The sequence below is a fragment of the Sylvia atricapilla genome, chromosome W, assembly GCF_009819655.1.
Source record: "Sylvia atricapilla isolate bSylAtr1 chromosome W, bSylAtr1.pri, whole genome shotgun sequence".
In the NCBI taxonomy this organism is placed as follows: domain Eukaryota; kingdom Metazoa; phylum Chordata; class Aves; order Passeriformes; family Sylviidae; genus Sylvia; species Sylvia atricapilla.
The window spans coordinates 2072720-2094339 of record NC_089173.1 but is presented as its reverse complement, the minus strand read 5'-3'; the positions used below and the strand labels follow the sequence as shown (position 1 = coordinate 2094339).

General features: G+C 46.3%; 1 protein-coding gene across 2 annotated transcripts in view; it reads right to left on the bottom strand.

Annotated features, from left to right (window-relative positions):
• Nucleotides 1-20949, bottom strand: part of LOC136373337 (hsp90 co-chaperone Cdc37-like 1) — a 75542-nt gene extending 54593 nt beyond the window's left edge. Inside the window, exon 1 of one of the 2 annotated variants that reach the window (XM_066338243.1) lies at nt 20775-20949. In XM_066338243.1, the coding sequence (XP_066194340.1) occupies nt 20775-20876 (102 nt within the window). In that variant the 5' untranslated portion in view covers nt 20877-20949. The remainder of the gene's footprint in view (nt 1-20774) is intronic. The other variant, XM_066338244.1, reaches the window with a different exon arrangement.
• Between the last annotated feature and the right edge of the window lie 671 nt (nt 20950-21620).

Below are 21620 nucleotides of genomic sequence, written 5' to 3'. Positions count from 1 at the left end.
TGTCATCAATAAGATGACAGCGATGTCTCCACCAACTAACAAGAAGGAGACACAAGCTTTCCTAGGTGTCATAGGTTTTTGGAGGATGCATATTCCAGAGTATAGCCAGATTGTGAGCCCTCTCCACCTGGTAACTCGCAAGAAAAACACTTTCCATTGGGGCCCTGAGCAGCAACACGCTTTTACTCAGATCAAACAGGAGATTGCTCACGCGGTAGCCCTTGGCCCAGTCAGGACGGGACCGGACGTAAAGAACGTGCTCTATTCTGCAGCCAGGAGCCACGGTCTGTCCTGGAGCCTTTGGCAGAAGGTGCCTGGGGAGACTCGAGGCCGACCACTGGGATTTTGGGGTCGAAGTTACCGAGGGTCGGAAGCCAGCTATACTCCAACAGAAAAGGAAATTCTAGCAGCCTATGAAGGGGTTTGGGCCGCCTCAGAGGTTATAGGTATGGAAGCACAACTCCTCCTGGTACCCCGACTACCGGTGCTAGGGTGGATGTTTAGAGGAAAGGTTCCCTCCACCCACCATGCCACCAGTGCTACCTGGAGCAAGTGGATTGCCCTCATTGTACAACGTGCTTAAGCTGAGAAATTGAATCGCCCTGGAATTTTGGAAGTAATTACAAACTGGCGCGAAGGTGGAAGTTTCAGTGTTGCAGATGAAAAACAAGAACCAGTGACCCGGGTTGAGGAAGCTCCGCCATATGACCAGTTGCCAGCAGAGGAAATATGTTATGCATTATTCACCGACAGTTCCTGCCGTGTCATAGGGATGGGTCGGAGGTGGAAGGCAGCTGTATGGAGCCCCACACGACAGGTCGTAGGGGTCACTGAAGGAGAGGGTGGATCCAGTCCATTTGCTGAACTCAAAGCCATTCAACTGGCCCTAGATATTGCAAAGAGAGAGAAGTGGCCAAGGCTCTATCTATACACTGATTCTTGGATGGTAGCCAATGCTCTGTGGGGATGGCTGAAGAAATGGAAGGAGGCGAACTGGCAGCGTAGAGGTAAACCAATTTGGGCTGCTGAGGAGTGGAAAGATATCGCTGCCCGGTTAGAAACCCTACCTGTGAAGATTCGCCATGTAGATGCCCATGTCCCCAAGAGTAGAGCTAATGAGGAGCAGCAAAATAATCAGCGGGTAGATCAAGCTGCAAAGATAGGAAAGTTGAAGATAGATCTTGACTGGGAGCACAAGGGAGGGTTATTCCTAGCACGATGGGCCCATGATGCCTCAGGTCACCAAGGTAGAGATGCCACCTATAAGTGGGCATGAGACCGAGGGGTGGATTTAACCATGGACAGCATTTCTCAAGTTATCAGTGAATGTGAGACATGCGCTGCCATTAAGCAAGCCAAGCGGATGAAGCCTCTCTGTTATGGAGGGCGGTGGTCTAAGTACAAGTATGGGGAGGCCTGGCAGATTGATTACATCACACTGCCTCAAACCCGCCAAGGCAAGCGTCATGTGCTGACCATGGTAGAAGCCACCACAGGATGGTTGGAAACCTACCCTGTGTCTCATGCTACAGCCCGCAACACCATCCTGGGCCTTGAGAAGCAGGTCCTTTGGAGGCACGGCACTCCCAAGAGAATTGAGTCAGACAATGGGACTCATTTTAAAAATAATCTTGTTAAAACCTGGGCTAGGGAACATGGTATTGAATGGGTATATCATATCCCCTACCATGCCACCAGCCGCGGGTAAAGTGGAGAGGTACAATGGGCTTTTACAAACCTCCCTGAAGGCATTGGGTGGAGGGTCCTTAAAAAACTGGGAGCAGCATTTCCCAAAAGCCACCTGGTTAGTTAACACTCAAGGTTCCACCAACCGAGCGGGTCCTGCTCAGTCCCAGCACCTTAATATAGTAGATGGAGATAAAGTCCCAGTGGCCCATGTTAGAGGTTTGTTGGCAAAGACAGTATGGATCAACCCTGACTCGAGTACAGGCAAACCCATCCGTGGAGCTGTCTCTGCTCAAGGACCAGGTTGTACATGGTGGATAATGCAGAAAGATGGAACAATGTGATGTGTACCTCAGGGAGAGCTGAATATGGGGTAAGATTGATATGTGCTGAATGTTACTACCATTGTCTGTGCGTTAGATCAGTTAGACATAAAACAGAAGGAAACGTATAAGTGTCAAAGGTCTGAGTAAGTGAGATGAAAGTTTTATTTGTGTATCCACGATATGGGATAAGGGGTGGAATGTTCTGGGTTGACCTGCCTCCTATCCCATATATCCATCCCATATCTTGGATACATTGTTATGTCTGGCAGCTGCCCCCTCCCTCTCTGGCGGGTGCCTGCAGTTTTTTTTGCTTTCTCTTTTCCTGCTTCAGCTTTGCTTTGCTATCTCAGGCCTGCTTTGCTGCTGCCTGCTTTTTTTTTTTTTTTTTTTTTTTTTCTCCTTTCTCTATTTTCTTCCCTATCCCCCCCCCCTTTCTGGCTGCCCCTGCTGCGGGTTTTGGTTTTTTTTCATTCCGCTGCTTCTGTTTGGGTTTTTTTTCCCTCCTTCCTTCCTTCCCCCCCCAACGTTTGAACCGGCTCCGGACCTGACCTACTCTGAGAAGTTGGAGAAATCCCGGGCCTGCCAGAGATGGGTCGCCCCACCCTCCTCATCATCACAGTAACCTTTTCCCACTTTCGGTGTTGGGGAGTGTTTTTTTCATTGTCAATGAACCAGTTTTTCCACTTGCCCTCCAAGGTATTTTCCTTCCCGAACCCAGGGCTGGGGGGGAAGGGGTGGTGGAGGTTTTGGTTTAGGGGACTCCTTTTGAAGGTTCTTCCCTAATTTATTCCAAACGAGGACACCTTGTTAAATCGTTTAACTCCTGAACTAACCTGGTTTACTGTTTTAGATTTGAAGGATGCTTTCTTTTGCCTCCCTCTCCATGAAGCTAGCCAGAAAATCTTTGCATTTGAGTGGGAGAACCCCAAAATGAGACAGAAGAACCAGCTCACATGGTGTGTGCTTCCCCAGGGTTACAAGAATTCACCCACTATATTTGGGGAGCAGCTTGCAAAGGACTTAGAGTCTTGGGTACCTCCACCAGGAGAAGGACAGTTGCTCCAGTATGTGGATGACCTCCTAATAGCCACCCAGACTCGGGAAACATGCGTGGACTGGACGGTAAGCCTCCTAAACTTTTTGGGCCTGCAGGGGTATCGAGTATCTCAAAAGAAAGCCCAAATAGTGAAGCAAACAGTAATTTACCTGGGGTATGAAGTGAGTGCTGGACAAAGAACCCTAGGGCAAGATCGCAAAGAGGCAATATGCCAGACCCCAAAGCCCCAGACAGTGATGGAACTCAGAACCTTTTTAGGTATGACAGGATGGTGCAGACTGTGGATTTATAATTATGGATTACTTGTTAAAGCTCTGTATGCGTTGATCACGGAAGGAAGCAGAGATCTTCAATGGACAAAAGAAGCAGCTCAAGCTTTTGACCAGCTAAAGAAGGCCCTCATGTCAGCACCAGCCTTGGGACTTCCAGATGTGAGTAGGCCATTCTTTTTGTTTTCTCATGAGAAGCAAGGGATTGCTTTAGGGATACTAGCACAAAATCTGGGTCCGTATCGAAGGGTAGTTGCCTACCTCTCTAAACAGCTGGATACGGCAGCTAAGGGGTGGCCAGGGTGCCTCAGAGCCGTTGCAGCAGTGGCAGTGAACATCCAAGAGGCACGCAAGGTCACCCTGGGTCAGAAGATGACAGTGCTAGTGTCTCACACAGTGTCTACAGTCCTGGAAACGAAAGGGGGGCACTGGCTCTCCCCACAGAGATACCTGAAGTACCAAGCTATACTGGTGGAACAAGATGATGTTGAGATTGTGGTAACTAACATTGTGAACCCAGATTCCTTCCTCAGTGGCAGTATGGGAGAACCAGTGATCCATGATTGCCTGGAGACCATTGAAGCCACCTACTCCAGTCGCCTGGATCTGAAAGATACCCCGCTTGAAAATGCTGAGACCAGGTTTACTCATGGGAGCAGCTATGTCATCAGTGGAAAGAAGCATGCTGGGTATGCAGTTACCACAAGCAGAGAGGTAATAGAGTCCAAACCATTACCAACAAATACCTCTGCACAGAAGGCTGAGATAATTGCCTTGATTCGAGCTCTGGAGCTGGCAAAAGGAAAAAGAATTAACATCTATACGAACTCAAGGTATGCATTTGGAGTAGTTCATGCACATGGAGCCATTTGGAAAGAGAGAGGACTGTTAAACTCACAAGGGAAGAACATTAAACATGCACAAGAAATATTGAGACTGTTAGATGCAGTGCAACTGCCTGAAAAGGTAGCCATCATGCACATCAAGGCACACCAGAAAGTGAGCTCGGAGTTGGAAGAGGGGAACATGCTGGCGGATAGAGAGGCAAAAGAAGCAGCAAAAAGTAAGATAACTGATGAGACAATTGAGGCAGCATTAATCCCAGATGGAAAAATTTCTATTGAAGGTAAGCCCATATACAATAAAAAGGATAAGAGACTTATTAAGGCAGAAAAGGCAAGTTATAACCAGGAGGGATGGGCTGTGACAGAAGAAGGAAAACTTGTAGTACCCTCCTATTTGTTGTGGTCATTAGTACAGAGGGAACATGAGAAAACACACTGGGGAATCGATGCCCTGTATAACCATTTAAGAGAAAGAATCATGGCCAGGAAATTGCAGGGCACAGTGATACAAGTAACTCGTCAGTGTAGTCTTTGCCTCCAAACTAATCCCAAAAACACCCCAAAGCCTAAAGTGGGACAAATTGGGAAAGGCTCTGGACCTGGGCAACAATGGCAAATTGACTTTACAGAGCTGCCCAGGAAGGGAGGATATCGTTACCTATTGGTGTTAACTGATACTTTTTCAGGATGGCCAGAAGCCTTTCCTGCCAAAACAGCTAAGGCCTGAGAGGTAACCAAAGCACTGTTGCAAGAAATAATACCTCGTTTTGGAGTTCCAGCCACCATATCCTCAGATAGAGGACCACACTTTATTTCAAAAATTGTACAGCAAATAAGCAACCATCTGGGAATAGACTGGGAATTACATACCCCATATCACCCTCAATCTAGTGGCCAAGTGGAAAAAATGAACCACTTGATTAAACAACAAATAGTGAGATTGGGGCAAGAAGTAAATTTGCCCTAGCCCCAGGCTCTCCCATTGGCATTACTGCGAATTTGGACAAAACCAAGGGCAAAAGAGAAACTGAGCCCTTTTGAAATATTATATGGAAGGCCATATGCAGTTCAAGAAGGAACAACACCCATGCAAGTAGGGGAAGAAACCCTACATAGATATATGGTGGCACTAAATAGACAACTCAGAGAAATTGAGAAACATGTGGCTGGAGCTCAAAACAGGGAATTAGATGGGCCAGTACATGATATACAACCTGGGGATTATGTATATGTTAAGTCTTTTGCAGAAAAGACCTTGGAACCACAGTGGGAAGGACCATTCCAGGTGCTTCTTACTACCTTCACTGGAATCAAGGTCAAGGAACAGAAGGCCTGGATCCATCACTCCCAAGTGAAGAAAGCCCCAGAAGGAATCTGGAAGATCACACCAGGTGATAATGAACTGAAGCTGAAGCTCACTCGGAATCACGAATAGATGTATTAACAGTATGGACATTATGTGGAAAGTTGTAATTATTGCAGTAATTCCCTTAACCATAACGAGAGTCAATGCAGTATCACGCAGGTACAATGTGACTGAGATAAATAGGTGTCAAGGGAGAGCTTATGATGCTTACTCTCATAAGGCTCTAAATAAGATGCTAAAAGTCACGAATGCAAGCTTGTGGGAAGGAAGAAATGTTTGGGGATGTAAATATGCATTCGTACAGGATGGGTTCCACGAGGCTTACCAGCCACCCATGAGATCCATCCACATTAGTCCTGAATGTTGTGACAAAGGCTTGAGTAAATGTCCACAGTTTAGGCTCAAAATAGAGGGGTGTGCAATAAGAGGGAATGACATTGACTTTAACATCACTCAAGTATGTACTGAGCTCCATAAGGACCAGACCAAGATTACTCCACCAGTGCCAAAAAAGGCTGTGATCAACCAGGTGCCAGCTATCCCAGAAGTAGAGGAACAGATAACTCCTGTAATTACCAAAATTGGGCCATATGCTATTAAAAAGACAGGAGTTCAGAAACTGATAATTAACCCAAAGTGGTCTTTAAAACGAATAGAAATGGGAGTACAGGTAAATGCTTCTCACATTAGGCCAGAATGTGCTCCATTTCTCAAGAACTCCTTTACAGACTGGACTACTTGGCTCCAAAAAAGTATGCCTCCTGATGTTAGAAGTAAGAGGGATACTACAGGGTTGCTAGGAACAGGATTAGGAGTACTAAATACCATCGATTCAGAAGTACTGATGAATAAATTAGCCTCAGTAGGGAATGATTTAGTCCAACTACAACAACCTTTGCAATCCTCTCTACTCTCACTGGGTAACAATCATTGGAAACTGACTCAAATACTACCAGAATGGGAAAACACAGAAAAGCGAGATCACGAGGTAATAATTAATGCACTGGGTACAGCTAGTGAAAACGTTTCGCTGGCTCTAGGATGTACTCAGGCACAACTGTGGATGCAATCAGTGGCCGCTGCGGTTATCAGAGAAGGTGGAGAGGGAACATTCCCTGCTGAAATTCGCAAAATTGTTTGGGATAATGCTTCTGATACGGAGAAGGAGCTTCAGTCTTGGTGGGTGTTGGTCAATTTCACCTATAACCCTGTGACTAGTATAGTGACAGCCTTTGTTTTAACCATACATGATGCCTCAGTGGACCTGATACATCCAATAGTCCCCTTAGGATTAAACCATGAGGGAACTGTATTGTACCCTTCTGAGCACAGGATGTGGGCACGAGAAATTGAAGGAAAATGGCAAACTGTTAATCTAGAGCCCTGCACTGCGAGGAGACAACTAGGATACATATGTGAGGGGACATTAGAAGGTGTCAAAGACACTTGCTTGGATACAGATCAAAATATTTGTCACTTTGAAACGCATCCAGGCAAACAGAAAACTTCACTGGTGTATACAGGACAAGGTTGTGTCTGTCTAAGGACAGCATGCCCCATCATAAGAATAGACAGCCAAATTGTAAGGGAGACCCAATTCAATTTGTGTGTTTGCAATTTTGTCAGAATTAAGGGATGTGATTTTTCCTATCGAGCACCTGTAATATCACAACAATATATAAAGACTAACCTAACCACTGTACAGAAGATACTGCCTGTGCCCATAGGAATGAATTTGACTCTAGTCACTCAATTGATGAAACACCCCGAATTGAGAGAAATCTTAAAGGAAATTAGAGAAGGGGGAAAAAAGACATTAATTACAATTCACCATGATACAGAGACCATCAAAGGAGTGTTTAAAAGGTTTGAAGAACATTTGTCTCATCATTGGTGGGATGTTCTTTTTGGGTGGTCTCCAACAGCAACTGGTATACTAAACACCTTAGTCCACCCTATAGTCGTGTTCCTTATTTTGGTTAGTATAAGTTCAGTTTTATCTGTTGTGATACTTGTTTGGAATTGGAGGATGCTACGATTAGTAGCAGCCTTAACTTCACTATCAAAGGCATATGGCTTAGTCTTGAGAGACACTAGCTGTATGGCTTAGATGGATGAAAAAGACTCTCTATATTGAGTAAAGGAATTTACGCACTTTAAAGAAGAATCGGGGAATGAGACATTAATTTTGAGGAATTAAGGACTTTAGTTAAACTATATATTGCTGACATAGACTTCCCTTTACTAACTAGACATTGTTGAGGTAAACTTCCCTTTTTTTAACATAAGCCAGAGTTAAGGAACTGAGGAGACCTGTCAACTTAATCAATAAACTCCAAGAACACAATGTGATCATAAATCAGATAGTCTTGAGAAAACAGGATCCAGGTGTCACCAACACTAAAAGGTTAAAAAGTCAAAGCGAGGAAGACCCATCTTACTTCATCATTTTGCAACCCCACCCCATAAGAAGGACCACCAACTCATTTCAAAGAACAAACTACGCATGCTTAATTGCTTTTTGGCTAATTACCATATGAAGCGGGGAATGGGATCGACCAGAGTTATGAATATGCATTTGTGTTTTGGGTATTCAACAGTTTTGTACATAAAAAGACCCTGTGATCATCTGTAAATGGTGCGTGTGTATTTGGGAGCTATCCCGCACGCTGCCCGGCATCGTAATAAACATACACTTTCTAACTTCAAACTGTTAGAGAGTCTTTGTCCATCATAGTTGGATATCGGTATTAGATCAATATCCATATTTTTTTAACAAATCAAGGGGATGGGGATAACTGAAATTATTGGACTATCTCAGTAGGGTGGCCAAGCACTCCTTTGCCTCATCAGTTTCATACTGTATTGCGTTTGTGTGGCAAGGTTTTGGTAGCGGAGGGAGGGGGGGCTACTGTTGCCAGAATGATTTTTTTTCTTTTTTTTCTTTTTTTCTTTTATATATTCTCTGTATTCTTTACACATATATTTGTAGCTAGTTTTCCCAGTACTCTTCCTTACCTTTTCCCTAGGCAGAAAGACAAAACAGTCCAGAGCTCCAAGCTGGGGGCACAAGCCCCCTATCCTATCTTGGTTCTCCCTGGGAACCAAGGTCAAAACCGGATCTTTGAGACACATTTTCATCAACACATTTTAGTCCCTATCTAAGGGGGGGGCAATATTCAGAGGGGGCTTGAACTGTGGGGAATTGTCTCACCACTTATGTCTCTATTAAGTGATTTTTGTCAGTTATGCTAATTTGCTAAACTTATAAAACTGTATTCACCCAGGGGAGGAGGAGATGGGGGTAATTTTGTGGACATTTTTCATAACTTTTCCATAACTGCCTCTGGAGGCTTTCAATAAAGACCAGCCTTTATATTACCTTCTATACTACTATTATTTCAAAAGTGTCTTGTTTTATTTCCAGGTTCTTTAGGGCATCACTACAAGAGTGGCTTCTGTGAGAAGCTGCCAGAAGCTTTCCCCATGCCCAATAGAGCCAATGCCAGCTGGCTCCAAGAAAGACCTGCCACTGGCCAAGGCCAAGCCAATCAGGAATGATAATAATGCCACTGTGATAACATATTTAAGGAAAAAAAGTGATTGTGCAGAAGTAATTGCAGCCAGAGGAAAGAGAAGTGAGAGTATGTGAGACAAACAACTCTGCAGACACCAAGGTCAGTGCAGAAGGAAGGGGCAGGAGGTGCTCCAGGCATCCTGGTAGGAGCAGGTTTCCTGATAGGACTTTTGACCCCATGGGGGTCCCAGGCTGGAGCAGGCTGTTCTTGGAGGACTGTACCCCATGCAAAGGGACCCACGTTGGAGCAATTTGTGAAGAACTATAGCCTGTGGGAAGGACTCATGTTGGAGAAGGTCATGGAGGACTGTCTCCTGGGGGAGGGACCCCACAGGGAAGCAGGGGAAGGACTCCTCTTCCTGAAGAGGAAGCAGTGGCAGAAACAACATGTGATGAACTGACTGTAACCTCCATTACCCATCTCCCTGCACCGCTGGGAGGAAGGAGTTATAGAATCAGTAATAAAGTAAAGCCCATGAAGGAAGGAGAGGTAGGGAGAAGGTGTTTTTAAGATTTCTTTTACTTCTCATTACCCTGCTCTTATATTGGTTGGTAATAAATTCAATTAATTTCCCCAAGTTGAGTCTGTTTTGCCTGTGATGGTAATTGGTGAGTGACCCCTCCCTGTCCTTATCTCAACCCATGAGCCTTTTGTTATATTTTCTCTCCCCTGTCCACTTGAGGAAGGGAGTGATAAAGTGGCTTTGGTGGGCACCTGGCATCCAGCCAGGGTCAAACCACCTCATATACCCTAAATTGTATAGCAGTGATGAAATGTAGTCATCCATGGAAAAATTGGAGGAGAGATGCCTATTTCTACTTGGAAGAGAGCTTCAGTTTAAATATACAGGACTGGTACCCTCTACTACTGCCACCAGCCCTACTGCCCATCATCCTCAGAATTAACTTTGTAAACCACTGCAGATGAACAGATAAGACAGGAAAGCTTTGTCTAATTTGAATAGAAAGAAGTGTGGTTTTCACAGGACAGAACCAACTACAGCATTCTCTACTGATCCCTGTCGCATTCCACTATAAGGGAATCATGGGGGATTCTTTTTAACAGATTTCTCAGACAAAATCAAGCACAAACAAGGCAAATTACATCTGCGAACCATTTATTGATAAGGGTATGGTCCTGACTGCAGAGGGGCAGAAAATTAAACAGGGAGAGGAAAAGAGAGATGGAGAGAGAAACAGAAAGACAGGGACAGAACATTATAATCAGAACCCCAGGATGCACCATCAGCGTCCAATAGGCAGGTAGTGTGTGTGCGCTCCCTGCTGGGGCAAGACTGCACAATTCTCATGACAGTGCAGCTTCGATGGTCGGTAGACAGCGTGTCTCCTGCATTGATGGGTGGCAGGATGCCCGGTTGTTGGAGTCCAGGACACGGGGAAAACCCCTCAAACTGCCCTGGGGGGTCCAGGAGCCCTACCAGGATCCCAGGAAAGCATTGCCTTTGACCTTAGCCCATGGGAAAAATTGCCAACACTTATGGATGAAAAGAGAACAACAAAAATTTAAATTAGATAGTAGTTTAGTTTGTCACAGGGTAAAAATTTGTAGTTTTGGGTTTTTAGAATGGAAGTAGATAGAGGCAAGATGGAGAATTTTGGGCAGTGTCTTAAGTTCTTCTCCTTCTTCTTCTACCTCATCTGCTGTGACGGTGGCACAAATACATTGGTAGAATGTAGGTGATGTAAAAAATTGCGTGACTAGAATTAGTAGTAATTATTGGTACAAAATTGTAAATATAGTACATTTCAAGAGTTAATTGGGTTAGAAACCTTTAAGAGACCTTGGACACCAGGTCTCGGGCTCTTGGCAGCGGTGTCTTCCAGCGTGCTAAGCCTGGTGTTAGGTGGTGTGCTGACCTTCAGATAAAAAATTTAATAAACACCTTTCAAGACCAAGCTGCGAGTTCTGCTCTTCTTTCAAACCCTGGCACGGGACTTTGAGAAGGAAAAAAACCCTAATTAGGGGAATCTTGGACTCAAAACACAAGACCCGGTGAATTTGCACACAGGCAGAGCAGAGGGCAGGACAAGCTGCAGGATTGTGGCAGCAATCAGAATCGTGGACTAGGTCGTGGCGGGATCGCGGTGAGATCACAGCGAGCAGGTAGCTACAGGGAAGCAGCAGGCGGCTGCAGCAGGGAAGTGGCAAAGCAGGGTAGACAGAACAGGTGCAGCGGACAGGGGAGACACGCAGGGAAGAAGCAGGACTGCAGGGAGAAAGCAAACGGGGCCGAACAAGCCGAACCTCCAGAGAAGCCCTCCTCTCTCTAAGAAACTGAGGTGGCTGGGTCTGGTTAGGGTGCAGTTAACAGCTTTTATGTGCTAAGGCCCCTCCCACGGTACAGTCCTTTGCAGACGACCATTGTCTAGTCAGGGAAATTTTTCCCAGGCATCAGGGGTTTCCCTGCCTGCAGGAGGAGGCGCTTGCAGCCCAGTGGTAGAAGTTTTCTCACCCCTGATTGGCTGTCAGGCAAAATCCCCCCAGAGACAGAGCTTCTCTCCATTTTCTAAAGGGGTTGTCTGCTTAGAAATGGTAATGTTGCCAGTCTCCACCACCCCCTCATGCATTAGCCACCTTTTACACATGCCACATGTTAGGGCTCAGCCCATGTAGTAATTTTCAAACCAATGTCAGAAAATGGATTTATAGCATAAAATCTGGATAAAATTGAGGCATGAATAAAAATTAAATTGGTTCCTCACAAGTCAAATGTTGCTTCATGTCTGCTTCAGAGTAGGAACACTCTACAGAGGGATGTGGACAAGCTTTATCAGTGAGCTGAGACCAATTGTATAAGGTTCAACAAGACCAAGTGTCAGGTTCTGCACATGGGTCACAAAAACCCCATGCAGCAGTACAGGCTGGGGGAAGAGTGGCTGGAAAATGGCCCAGTGGAGAAGGACCTGGGGGTGCTGGTCAACAGCCAGCTGAATGTGAACAAGAGTGTTCCTAGGTGGCCAAGAAGGCCAATGGCATCCTGGTCTGTATCAGAAATAGTGTGGCCAGCAGGACCAAGAATATTAATTGAATTTATTACTAACAAAACTAACAGAGAAGGATAATGAGAAGTAAAATAGGACCTCAAAAAAAAAAATCTTCCCCCACCTCTCCCTCCTTCCCAGCTCTTCCTCCTCTGCCCAGTGATGCAGGGAGACAGGGAATGAGGGTTATGGTCAGTTCATCACATGTTTCTCCTGCTGCTCAGGGAGAGTCTTTCCCCTGCTCAAACATGGGGTCCTTCCCACAGGAGACAGTTCTCCATGAACTTCTCCAACATGAGCCCATTCCACGAGTAACAGATTCCTGTGAAGTGCTGCAACATGAGTCCATCCTATGGGCAACAATCCTCCCAAAACTGCTGCAATGTGGGTCACTCTTCCATGGGGTGCAGCCCTTCAAGGACAGGCTGCTCCAGTGTGGGTCCTCTATGGGGTCACAAGTCTTACCAGGAAACCTTGTAAACCTCCTGCTCAGTCCCTGCACCTTAATATAATAGATGGAGATAAAGTCCCAGTGGCCCATGTTAGAGGTTTGTTGGGAAAGACAGTATGGATCAACCCTGACTCGAGTACAGGCAAACTCATCCGTGGAATTGTCTCTGCTCAAGGACCGGGTTGTACATGGTGGATAATGCAGAAAGATGGAACAATACGATATGTACCTCAGGGAGATCTGAATATGGGGTAAGATTGATATGTGCTGAATGTTACTACCATTGTCTGCGCGTTAGATCAGTTAGACATGAAACAGAAGGAAACGTATAAGTGTCGAAGGTCTGAGCAAGTAAGACGGACAGAAATGTGTAAGTGTTAAAGGTCTGAGTAAGTGAGATGAAAGTTTTATTTGTGTATCCACGATATGGGATAAGGGGTGGAATGTTCTGGGTTGACCTGCCTCCTATCCCATATATCCATCCCATATCTTGGATACATTGTTGTGCCTGGCAGCTGCCCCTCCCTCTCTGGCGGGAGCCTGCAGGTTTTTTGCTTTCACTTTTGCTGCGGCTGTCGGCTTTTCTGCTTTTCTGCTTCAGCTTTTTGCTAGCTTGGCTGCCTTGCTTCGCTGCTGTTGTTTTTTTCTGTTGCTTTCTTTCCCTTTCTCTCTTTTTTTTTCCCTCTCTCTCTCTCTCTCTCCTTTTCTGGTGCTTCTGTTTGGGTTTTTTTTCCTTCCTTCCTTCCCCCCCCCCCCAAGGTTTGAACCGGCTCCGGACCTGACCTGACCTGAGAAGTTGGAGAAGTCCCGGGCTTGCAACAGACGCGTCGCACCCTCCTCATCACAGTAACCCCCTTTTCCCACTTTCGGTGTTGGGGAGTGTTTTTTTTATTGTCAATGAACCAGTTTTTCCACTTTTCCTCCAAGGTTTTTTTCCTTCCTGAACCCAGGGCTGGGGGGAAGGGGTGGTGGAGGTTTTGGTTTAGGGGACTCCTTTTGGAGGTTCTTCCCTAATTTATTCCAAACCAGGACAAATGGATATATGTTCAGACAGTTCTTATATATGTCTTTCACGGAGATAAAGGATGGAATGTATTGGGCATGAAGTACAGGGGTTTGGTAGCAGGGGGGCTGCAGGAGTGATGTGTGCGGGGAGAGGCCATGTACTCTGATCTGCTAGTCATAGCTGTTCCAGCCAGATCTGAAGATGACGTAAATAATCCACCGCACACCAAAACTTGGTGCATCTGGTTCCTCTGCTCAAGTATATTTAAGACAAAGTGTGAGCTGGTAGGAGGAGAAGTAAAAGGAGACAATGTAGGTACCAGCTGGAGATGCAATCTTGAAAGGAATTACTCCACACCAGAGCAGCTGCACCCTGAAGAGACTACGCCCTGTAGTTAAGCCATGCTGAAGAAGGCACACTCTCAAATGGCCTGCAACCCATGGAAGAACTCACATTAAAGCAGAGGAAACTAAGTAAGAAGCAAGGAGTGGTGAAAGAAAATGAGAAAGCAGCAAGGAGCTGAAGAAAGAAATCATTATGCAGATCATAGAATCAAAGAATGGCTGGGGTTGGGAGACCTTAAAGATCATCTAGTTCCAACCCCTTGCTGTGGAAAGGGACATCTTCCAATGGACCAGGTTGCTCAGAGCCCCATCCAGTCTGGCCTTGAACAGTGGCAGGGATGGGGCATCCACAGCTTCTCTGGGAAACCCGTGCCAGTGCCTCACCAGCCTCACAGTAAAGAATTTCTTCCTAATATCCAATCTAAATCGGCCCTCTTTCAGCTTAAAACCATTCTCCCTTGTCCTGTCACTACATGCTCTTCTAAATAGCCTCTCTCCATCTTTCTTGTAGGCTTCCTTAAGGTACTGCAAGGCTGCAATTAGGTCATCCCCAAGCCTTCTCTTTTCCAGGCTGGACAAGCCAAATTCTCTCATCCTTTCCTTGTAGGAGAGGTGCTCCATCCCTCTAATAATCTTGATGGCTTTCTGGACTTGCTCTGATAGGTCCATGTCCTTCCTGTGCTGGGACCCCAGAGCTGGATTCAGTACTCCAGGTGGGGTTTCATGGGAGCAGAGGGGCAGAATCACTTCCATCACCCTGCTGCCCACACTGCTTTGGATGCAGCTCAGGACACATTTGGCTTTCTGGGCTGTGAGTGCACATTGCCAGTTCATGTCCAGCCTCTCCTTCACCAGCATCCTCAAGTCCTTCTCAGCAGGGCTGCTCTCAATCTGTTCATCCCCCAGCCAGGACTGATAGCTGTGGTTCACCAGACCCAGGTGCAGCACCAGCACTTGGTCTTGTTAAACCTCATGAGATTCCCATGGGCCCACTTCTCTAACTTGTCCAAGTCCCTCTGGATGGCCTCATCCTTCAGGTGTGTCAACTGGACCACTCAGCTTGGTGTCATCTGCAAGCTTACTGAGGGTGCACTCAATCCCTTTGTCTGTCATTGATGAAGATATTAAATAACAATGGTCTCAATATGGACCACTGAGGGACACCACTTGTCACTGATGTCCATCAGGACTCTGAGCCACTGACTACTGCCCTCTGGATGGTACTGTCCAACCACTTCCTTATCCATCTAACAGTCCACTAATGAAATCCATCTCCCAATTTAGAGAGAAGGATGTTGTGGGGGACCGTGTCAAAGGCTTTACAGAAGTCCAGATAAATTACATCTGTAGCCTTTCCCTTGCCCACTGATGTAGTCACTACATCATAGAAGGACGCTGGGTTGGTGAGGCAGGACTTGCCCTTGGTGAAGCTGTGCTGGCTGTCACAAATGACCTCCCTGTCCTTCATGTGCCTTAGCAGAGCTTCTAGGAGGATCTGTTCCATGATCTTCCCAGGCAGAGAGGTGAGGCTGACAGGTTGATAGTTCCCAGGGTCCTCTTTTCTACCCCTTTATAAGATGGGTACAATGTTTCCCTTTTTCCAGTCACTTGGGACTTCACTCTGGGATACATCTCATTGGGTCCCATAGACTTATATGTATTCAGGTTCCTTGAGTGTCCCCATTCTGCTCTCCATCCACATGGAAGACTGAGGCAAAAAAGTTGAATACCTTAGCCTTTGTTGGAGTCCAGGACATCCCCTTGGATGGCCTGGGACCCGAGGAAAGGAATTTGAGCCCTGGACAGGGGGGTGTGGAGCCAGTCCAGGGGGCTCGGAGACCCTGGCACAGAGCCCAGGAAAACACCAGGTTTGATTTTAATCCATGGGAAAAGCTTCCAACATTGCAAAAGGAATTACAAACCACCGGGATGTGAAAACAGTAGTTTAGTACAGTAGGCGATACAGAATTCAGTAGTTTTAGAGTTTATAAAATAGAGTTAAATGGAGACAAGTTTGTGGAATTTGGGTGGTACTTCATGTACTTCTCCTTCTTCCTCGCCCTCCATCTTTTGGGGTGGTGATGGCACAAAGTAGTTAAGAGTGGATTGGGTCAAAGTAGAAATGACACTTTTAGTGTGGGCACTGGGCATTGGCACAAAATAGTAAATAACCAACACGTAGTTATCTGTATAAATGTAAGGGGACATCCCATCGGGAGGCAGTTGCCTCGTGTCCCAGCTGCTGTCCGGACCTCGGCTGGGAGCAGAGAAAATTTTGAGATACCAAATAATAAACAACACGAGAAACCTGAAAACAGACCTTGAAGACTCTGCTTTTTTATACCAACGTGACTCGGGGCTTTTAGAGGGCCAAGGACTTTAAACCACCTAAATCTCGGGTGGGGAATCACTCATCTCCGAGAGCCTTCTCATCTGTTGTTACTAGTTTTCCAGCATTGTTTATCGAGGAGGGTACACCTTCTTTGACCTTCCTTTTCCAGCTGACATAACTGTAGAAGCCCTTCCTGTTAATCATTGCATCCCTTGCCTGGTTCAGTTCCAGCTTCACCATGGCCTTCCTCACTCCCTCCCTACACTATCAAACTTCATCTCTATATTCTTCCCGGGATACCCATCCTAGCTTAAACTGCCTATGCATTTGCTTCTTGCCCTTTAGTTTGACCAACAGGTCCCTACTCAGCCATGCTGGTCTCTTGCCTTCCTTGCCTGATCTCTTGATCCTGGGGATTGTTAGCTCTTGCACTCTATGGAAAACTTCCTTAAAGATCTGCCAGCTCTGTTCCACTCCCTTGACCCTGGAGGGCAGTTTCCCAGGGGATCCCACTATCTCCCCTAAGACCTGAAAGTCTGCTTTCCTAAAATTCAGGGGCCTGACTTCCTATCTGACCCACATCCCTCAGGACTGCAAACTCCACCAGTGCATGATAACTGCAGCCCAGGCTGCCTCCAATCTTGATGTCCCCAATTAGTTCACTTGTGTTGGTGACCAACACATCCAGTAACACATCCCCTCTGGCAGGGCTGTCTATTACCTGTTATCTTCCATGCATTCCAGGAGTCTCCTGGATTGCCTACAGCTTGTTGTGCTACTTTCCCAGCAGATGTTGGGGTAGCTGAAGTCACACAGCAGTATGAGAGCCTGTGAATGCAATGCCTCCTGTAGCTGGAGCAGGAAGGCTTCATCAATAGGCTCCCTTGATCAGGCAGCCTGTAGTAAACACTGACCATAAGGTTTCCTTTCTTTCCTCAGTCTCTGAATCTTACCCATAAGCTTTTGACCTGCTCGGGGCTGTTCTTCAGAGACAACTCTTCACACTCAATCCACTTCCTGATGTAGAGGGCAACTCCTCCTCTCCTCCCTCCCCTGTCCCTTCTGAACAGCCCGTAGCCATCAATAGTTGCACTCCAGTCATGGTATTCATCCCACCAAGTTTCAGTAATAGCAACAAGGTCACACCTTTCTAGCAGCACAGTGGCTTCCAACTCCTGTTTGTTGCCCAGGCTATGTGCATTGGTGTGTCCCTGTTGGGTTGTATTACCTCGGGAGTCCATGGCTTATTTCTGTAAGACTGCAAGTGTGCTCCAGTGTGGCCAGCACATGTCAGAGTCAGAAGCAGAGGACCCTCACGTGCACTCTGCCCCTCCAACCTTTGCCTGTCATCCAACAGTTTGCCAATGACAAGCCTGATATTGTCCCTCTCTCCCATCATATCTATTTTAAAGCCCTGCCAATGAGCCCCACTAGTTCCTGGGCAAAGACTCTTCTCCCTTGCTGAGAAAGGTGAGTCCCATCTGACGCCAGCATGCCTGGTACTGCATAGGCCATTTCATTGTCAAAAACCCCAAAATTATGGTGGTGACATCAGCCACGTATTAATAGACTCAGTCTGTCTGTTTCTTCAAATGTTTCTGCCTTCAACTGGAAGTATAGAGGCAAATATAACTTGTGTCCCAGATTCCCTTATCAACTGTCCCAAGGCCCTGAAGTCCTTTTTCACCCTTGGACTATGTGTTGCCACTTCATCACCCCCTGCATGGAAGATCAGTAATGAGTAGTAGTCCAAGGCTACACTAGGCTTGGAAGTTTCCTGGTGATATCCTTAACCCAGGCCCATGGGAGGCAACAGATCTCCCTATGGGCTAGACCCGATCGGCATATTGGGCCCTCCAGTCTCCTTAGAAGGGAATCACCTACAACTATAATCCATCTTTTCTTCCTCTTGGAAGTGGTTGTAATACAGAGAGTTGACCTTTCTGATAGTGGTGACACCTCTGGTGTGACCAGATCTACATCCTCATCTTCCTTTGGCTTCCCTTCCACATACAAAGCCTCCTACCTATTGTGCAGAGGCACCTGGGGGAATGAGATGAGTGAAGGAGTTTGTTTTCTACCCTGAGCATGGACAATCCTCCATTAACTCCTTTCTTCACAACTGATATCTGCTCCTTGCTGTGGGATGAATAGAGAATTCCCATGATCTTGAATTATTTCTGGTGGCTGCTACTGTGTCCAGGAGTTCAGAGATTGGTTCCACCAGTCTACCTTCCTTGCTGATTCTCTAATACTCCTTAACTTTTCTATATCATCCCATAACAGCTCCCAGGCTAAGCAAGTCCCATCTGATGTAACTGCTGTCTCTGCTACAGTCCAGTAAATGTTTAAACATTCTTTACAGCCTGAAACCTGGATGACCATGTGTTTCTTTGGGAACTCTGTCTGGAGCTCTGTATCTTTTTTGGCAAGCATGGATGATTTGGCTTCCTGCCAAGTGGACACCATACCTGAGCTCTTGACAAGGGCAGTGACCACTAACTGAGCTAACTGCTTGAGCTACAGCATTTCAGCACCCTGCCTGCGTGAACTGCAGTACAAACTGATGCATCACATCCTTCTGATGCGCCTTGTCCTCTTTGCCTGCACTGTTCACCATGCTCTGGGCTGCTTGCGCTCTCTAGAGCTGTTTAAATCTCCCATGTTTCTCCTGACTACTCTCCCTCCCTCTGACTTCATAGATGACCCCAACCTCCATTGTGCCACCTGTCACTAGATCATAACCTAGTAGAAACAAGGGAAATTGAGACTAGGAAGCAGGGAAACATTTGATTGAACTTGGGGAAGGGGGCAAAAAAGTTGTTTCCCTGTTTGTTTAATTGTGGGAGTTTTTTTCACATCAGTACCTGAATCAGTAATTGAGTTTGTATCAGTTGGCAATAAATTAAATGGAATAAAATTTCCTGAGCTGAAACTGTTTTGTCTGTGAGTGGACTAGTGACAAATTCCAATATTGCCCATAGCATTACTACACAATTCCTTTCTGACACACTGTGTTGAGTTGCTGTGGCAACGTTTTGGTAGTGGAGGGGCTACAAGAATGGCTTCTGTGAGAGGCTGCTAGAAGCTTCCTGCATGTTCAGCAGAGCCAATGCCAGCCAGCTCCAGGACGGACCCACTGCTGGCCAAGGACGAGCCAATCAGGAATGATAGTAATGTCTCTGTGATAACATATTTAGGAAGGAAAAAAAGTTGTTCGGCAGATGTAACTGGAGCCAGAGAAGAGGGGGGTGAGAATATGTGAGAGGAACAGCTCTGTAGACACCAAGGTCAGTGGAGAAGGAGGGGGAGGAGGTACTCCAGGTGCCAGAACTGAGATTCCCCTGCAGCCCATGGAGTTAATGGGAATGCAAAGATCCACCTGCAGCCTGTGGAAGAGACTCACGCTGAAGCAGGTGGATACCTGGAAGAGGGCTGTAACCCTGTGGGAAGCTCACACTGGAGCAGGTCCCTGGTAGGACTTGTGACTCTGTGGGGGACCCACGCTGGAGCAGGCTGTGCCTGAAGGACTGCACTCTGTGGAAGAGTGATCCATTTTGGAGCAGTTCGTGAAGAACTGTAGCCCATGGGATGGACTCATGTGGGAGAAGTTTGTGGAGAAGGGACCCCAAGCTGGAGCAGGGAAAGGACTTCTCCCTGACCAGTGGCAGGAACGATGTGTGATGAACTGACAGTAACCCCCATTCCCTGTCTCCCTGCACTGCTGGCGGGGAGGAGGGAGAGCTGGTAAGGGGGGGGGGGAGGTGTTTTAAAAATTTATTTTACTTCTCATTATCCTTCTCTGATTTTGACTGGTAATAAATTCAATTAATATTCTCAAGCTGAGTCTGTTTTGCCCGTGATGGTATTTGGTGAGTGATTTCTCCCGGCCCTTAACTCATGAACTTTTCGTTATATTTTCTCTCCCCTGTCCAGTTGGGGAGGGAGTGATAGAGCAGTTTGGTGGGTGCTTGGCATCCAGCCAGAGTCAACTCTTTACAGACATCTAAGGATAGCTAAATAGATCCAGGATAAGCATTCACTTCTGCATGCCTGTTTACACTCCCGATGCCCCAGACTTGTGATTATTTAAGAAAAAGAAAAAAAAAGTTTAATCAATTCTTAGACTCACATCTTTGGACCTCTTCAGTGGTTTCATTTTATATTTTACACCATACAGCGCAAAGAAACTACACGTATATGAGCCCCAAACAGATTCATTTCTTTGTAAATTGATTCTGTAAACTGATAGTCAAAAGCCCTTCCCCCAAGAACCCGGAGCGCTGAAACCAGGCATAAGCCCTGCAGTTGCAGCCTCTGGCAATGTAGAATGCCCCAGCAGTGGGAATCACGCGTGCTTCCACCCAAAGTTTGGTCTAGCAACGGAAATCCATGCCCCTGGTAAATGCGGCTGAAGCCCCCCTGCCGGAGGAAGGAAGAAGCTCATGAATTCTCATACAAACTCAGCAGAACAAGAAAACAGCATGACAAATGGTACGGGAAGAAACGTACCTGCCCTTCCGACAGGTGCTGAATAGAGGTAAGAGTGAATTCCTGTTCCTCATCTTCCTCAACCGAACCAAGACTTTGAAGGGAGGAAAACCACGACGCCATCCTCACCACAAACTGCACAATACTGACTGAGCCTCCCCAAACCTGAGCCGGATGTTCCTGTTGCTTGAGGTTGTTACGAACTTCCCCGGAAATGACACTACGCACTACCGCCAACGGCGGACATGAGGCAGATCCGTCCCTGTCCCTTCCGAGCTAGGGGAGTTTCGATTCCCTCTGACATGAGAGACTGAGGTGTATCGCAAATTAGTTTTTAAAGGTCACTTAAAGCATCACTGGCAATAGTATCGGCAAAACCAGGTTTAATATAAAAGTGAAAGCACTACAAAGTTCATTGTCAAGGTTCACTCTACTTGAAGGTTACAGCACACAGAGAAAAAACAAACTAAAATCAATCAATCTAAACTCAGTATCAACCCAAAAATTGTCTATGTGGAGGCTGGGGCAGGGCAGGGTGGGGTGGGCGGGCGGGGGCGGGGGGGGGGAAGGTAAGGATAGGAAACGGTAAGGATAAAAAGGAATAAGGGAGAGCCTTCCATTGAGACACAAGGTTCATTGTGGACTCCCCTGACAAACTTAACCCCAGACTTAACCAACGCTTTAGGCCTAAAGGTTTAACAGCACTTGAACATTACAGCACTGAATCAATAGTTTTAAGTTAAACAATTTAACAAAAGATTCATATAGAATCTCCTATAAGCACAACAGTAACTCACAGGCCTAACTTACTTAAAATCTAAAGTACTTAAGAATCCAGGAGAGCAGCATTCCTAGTATATTTGTTAT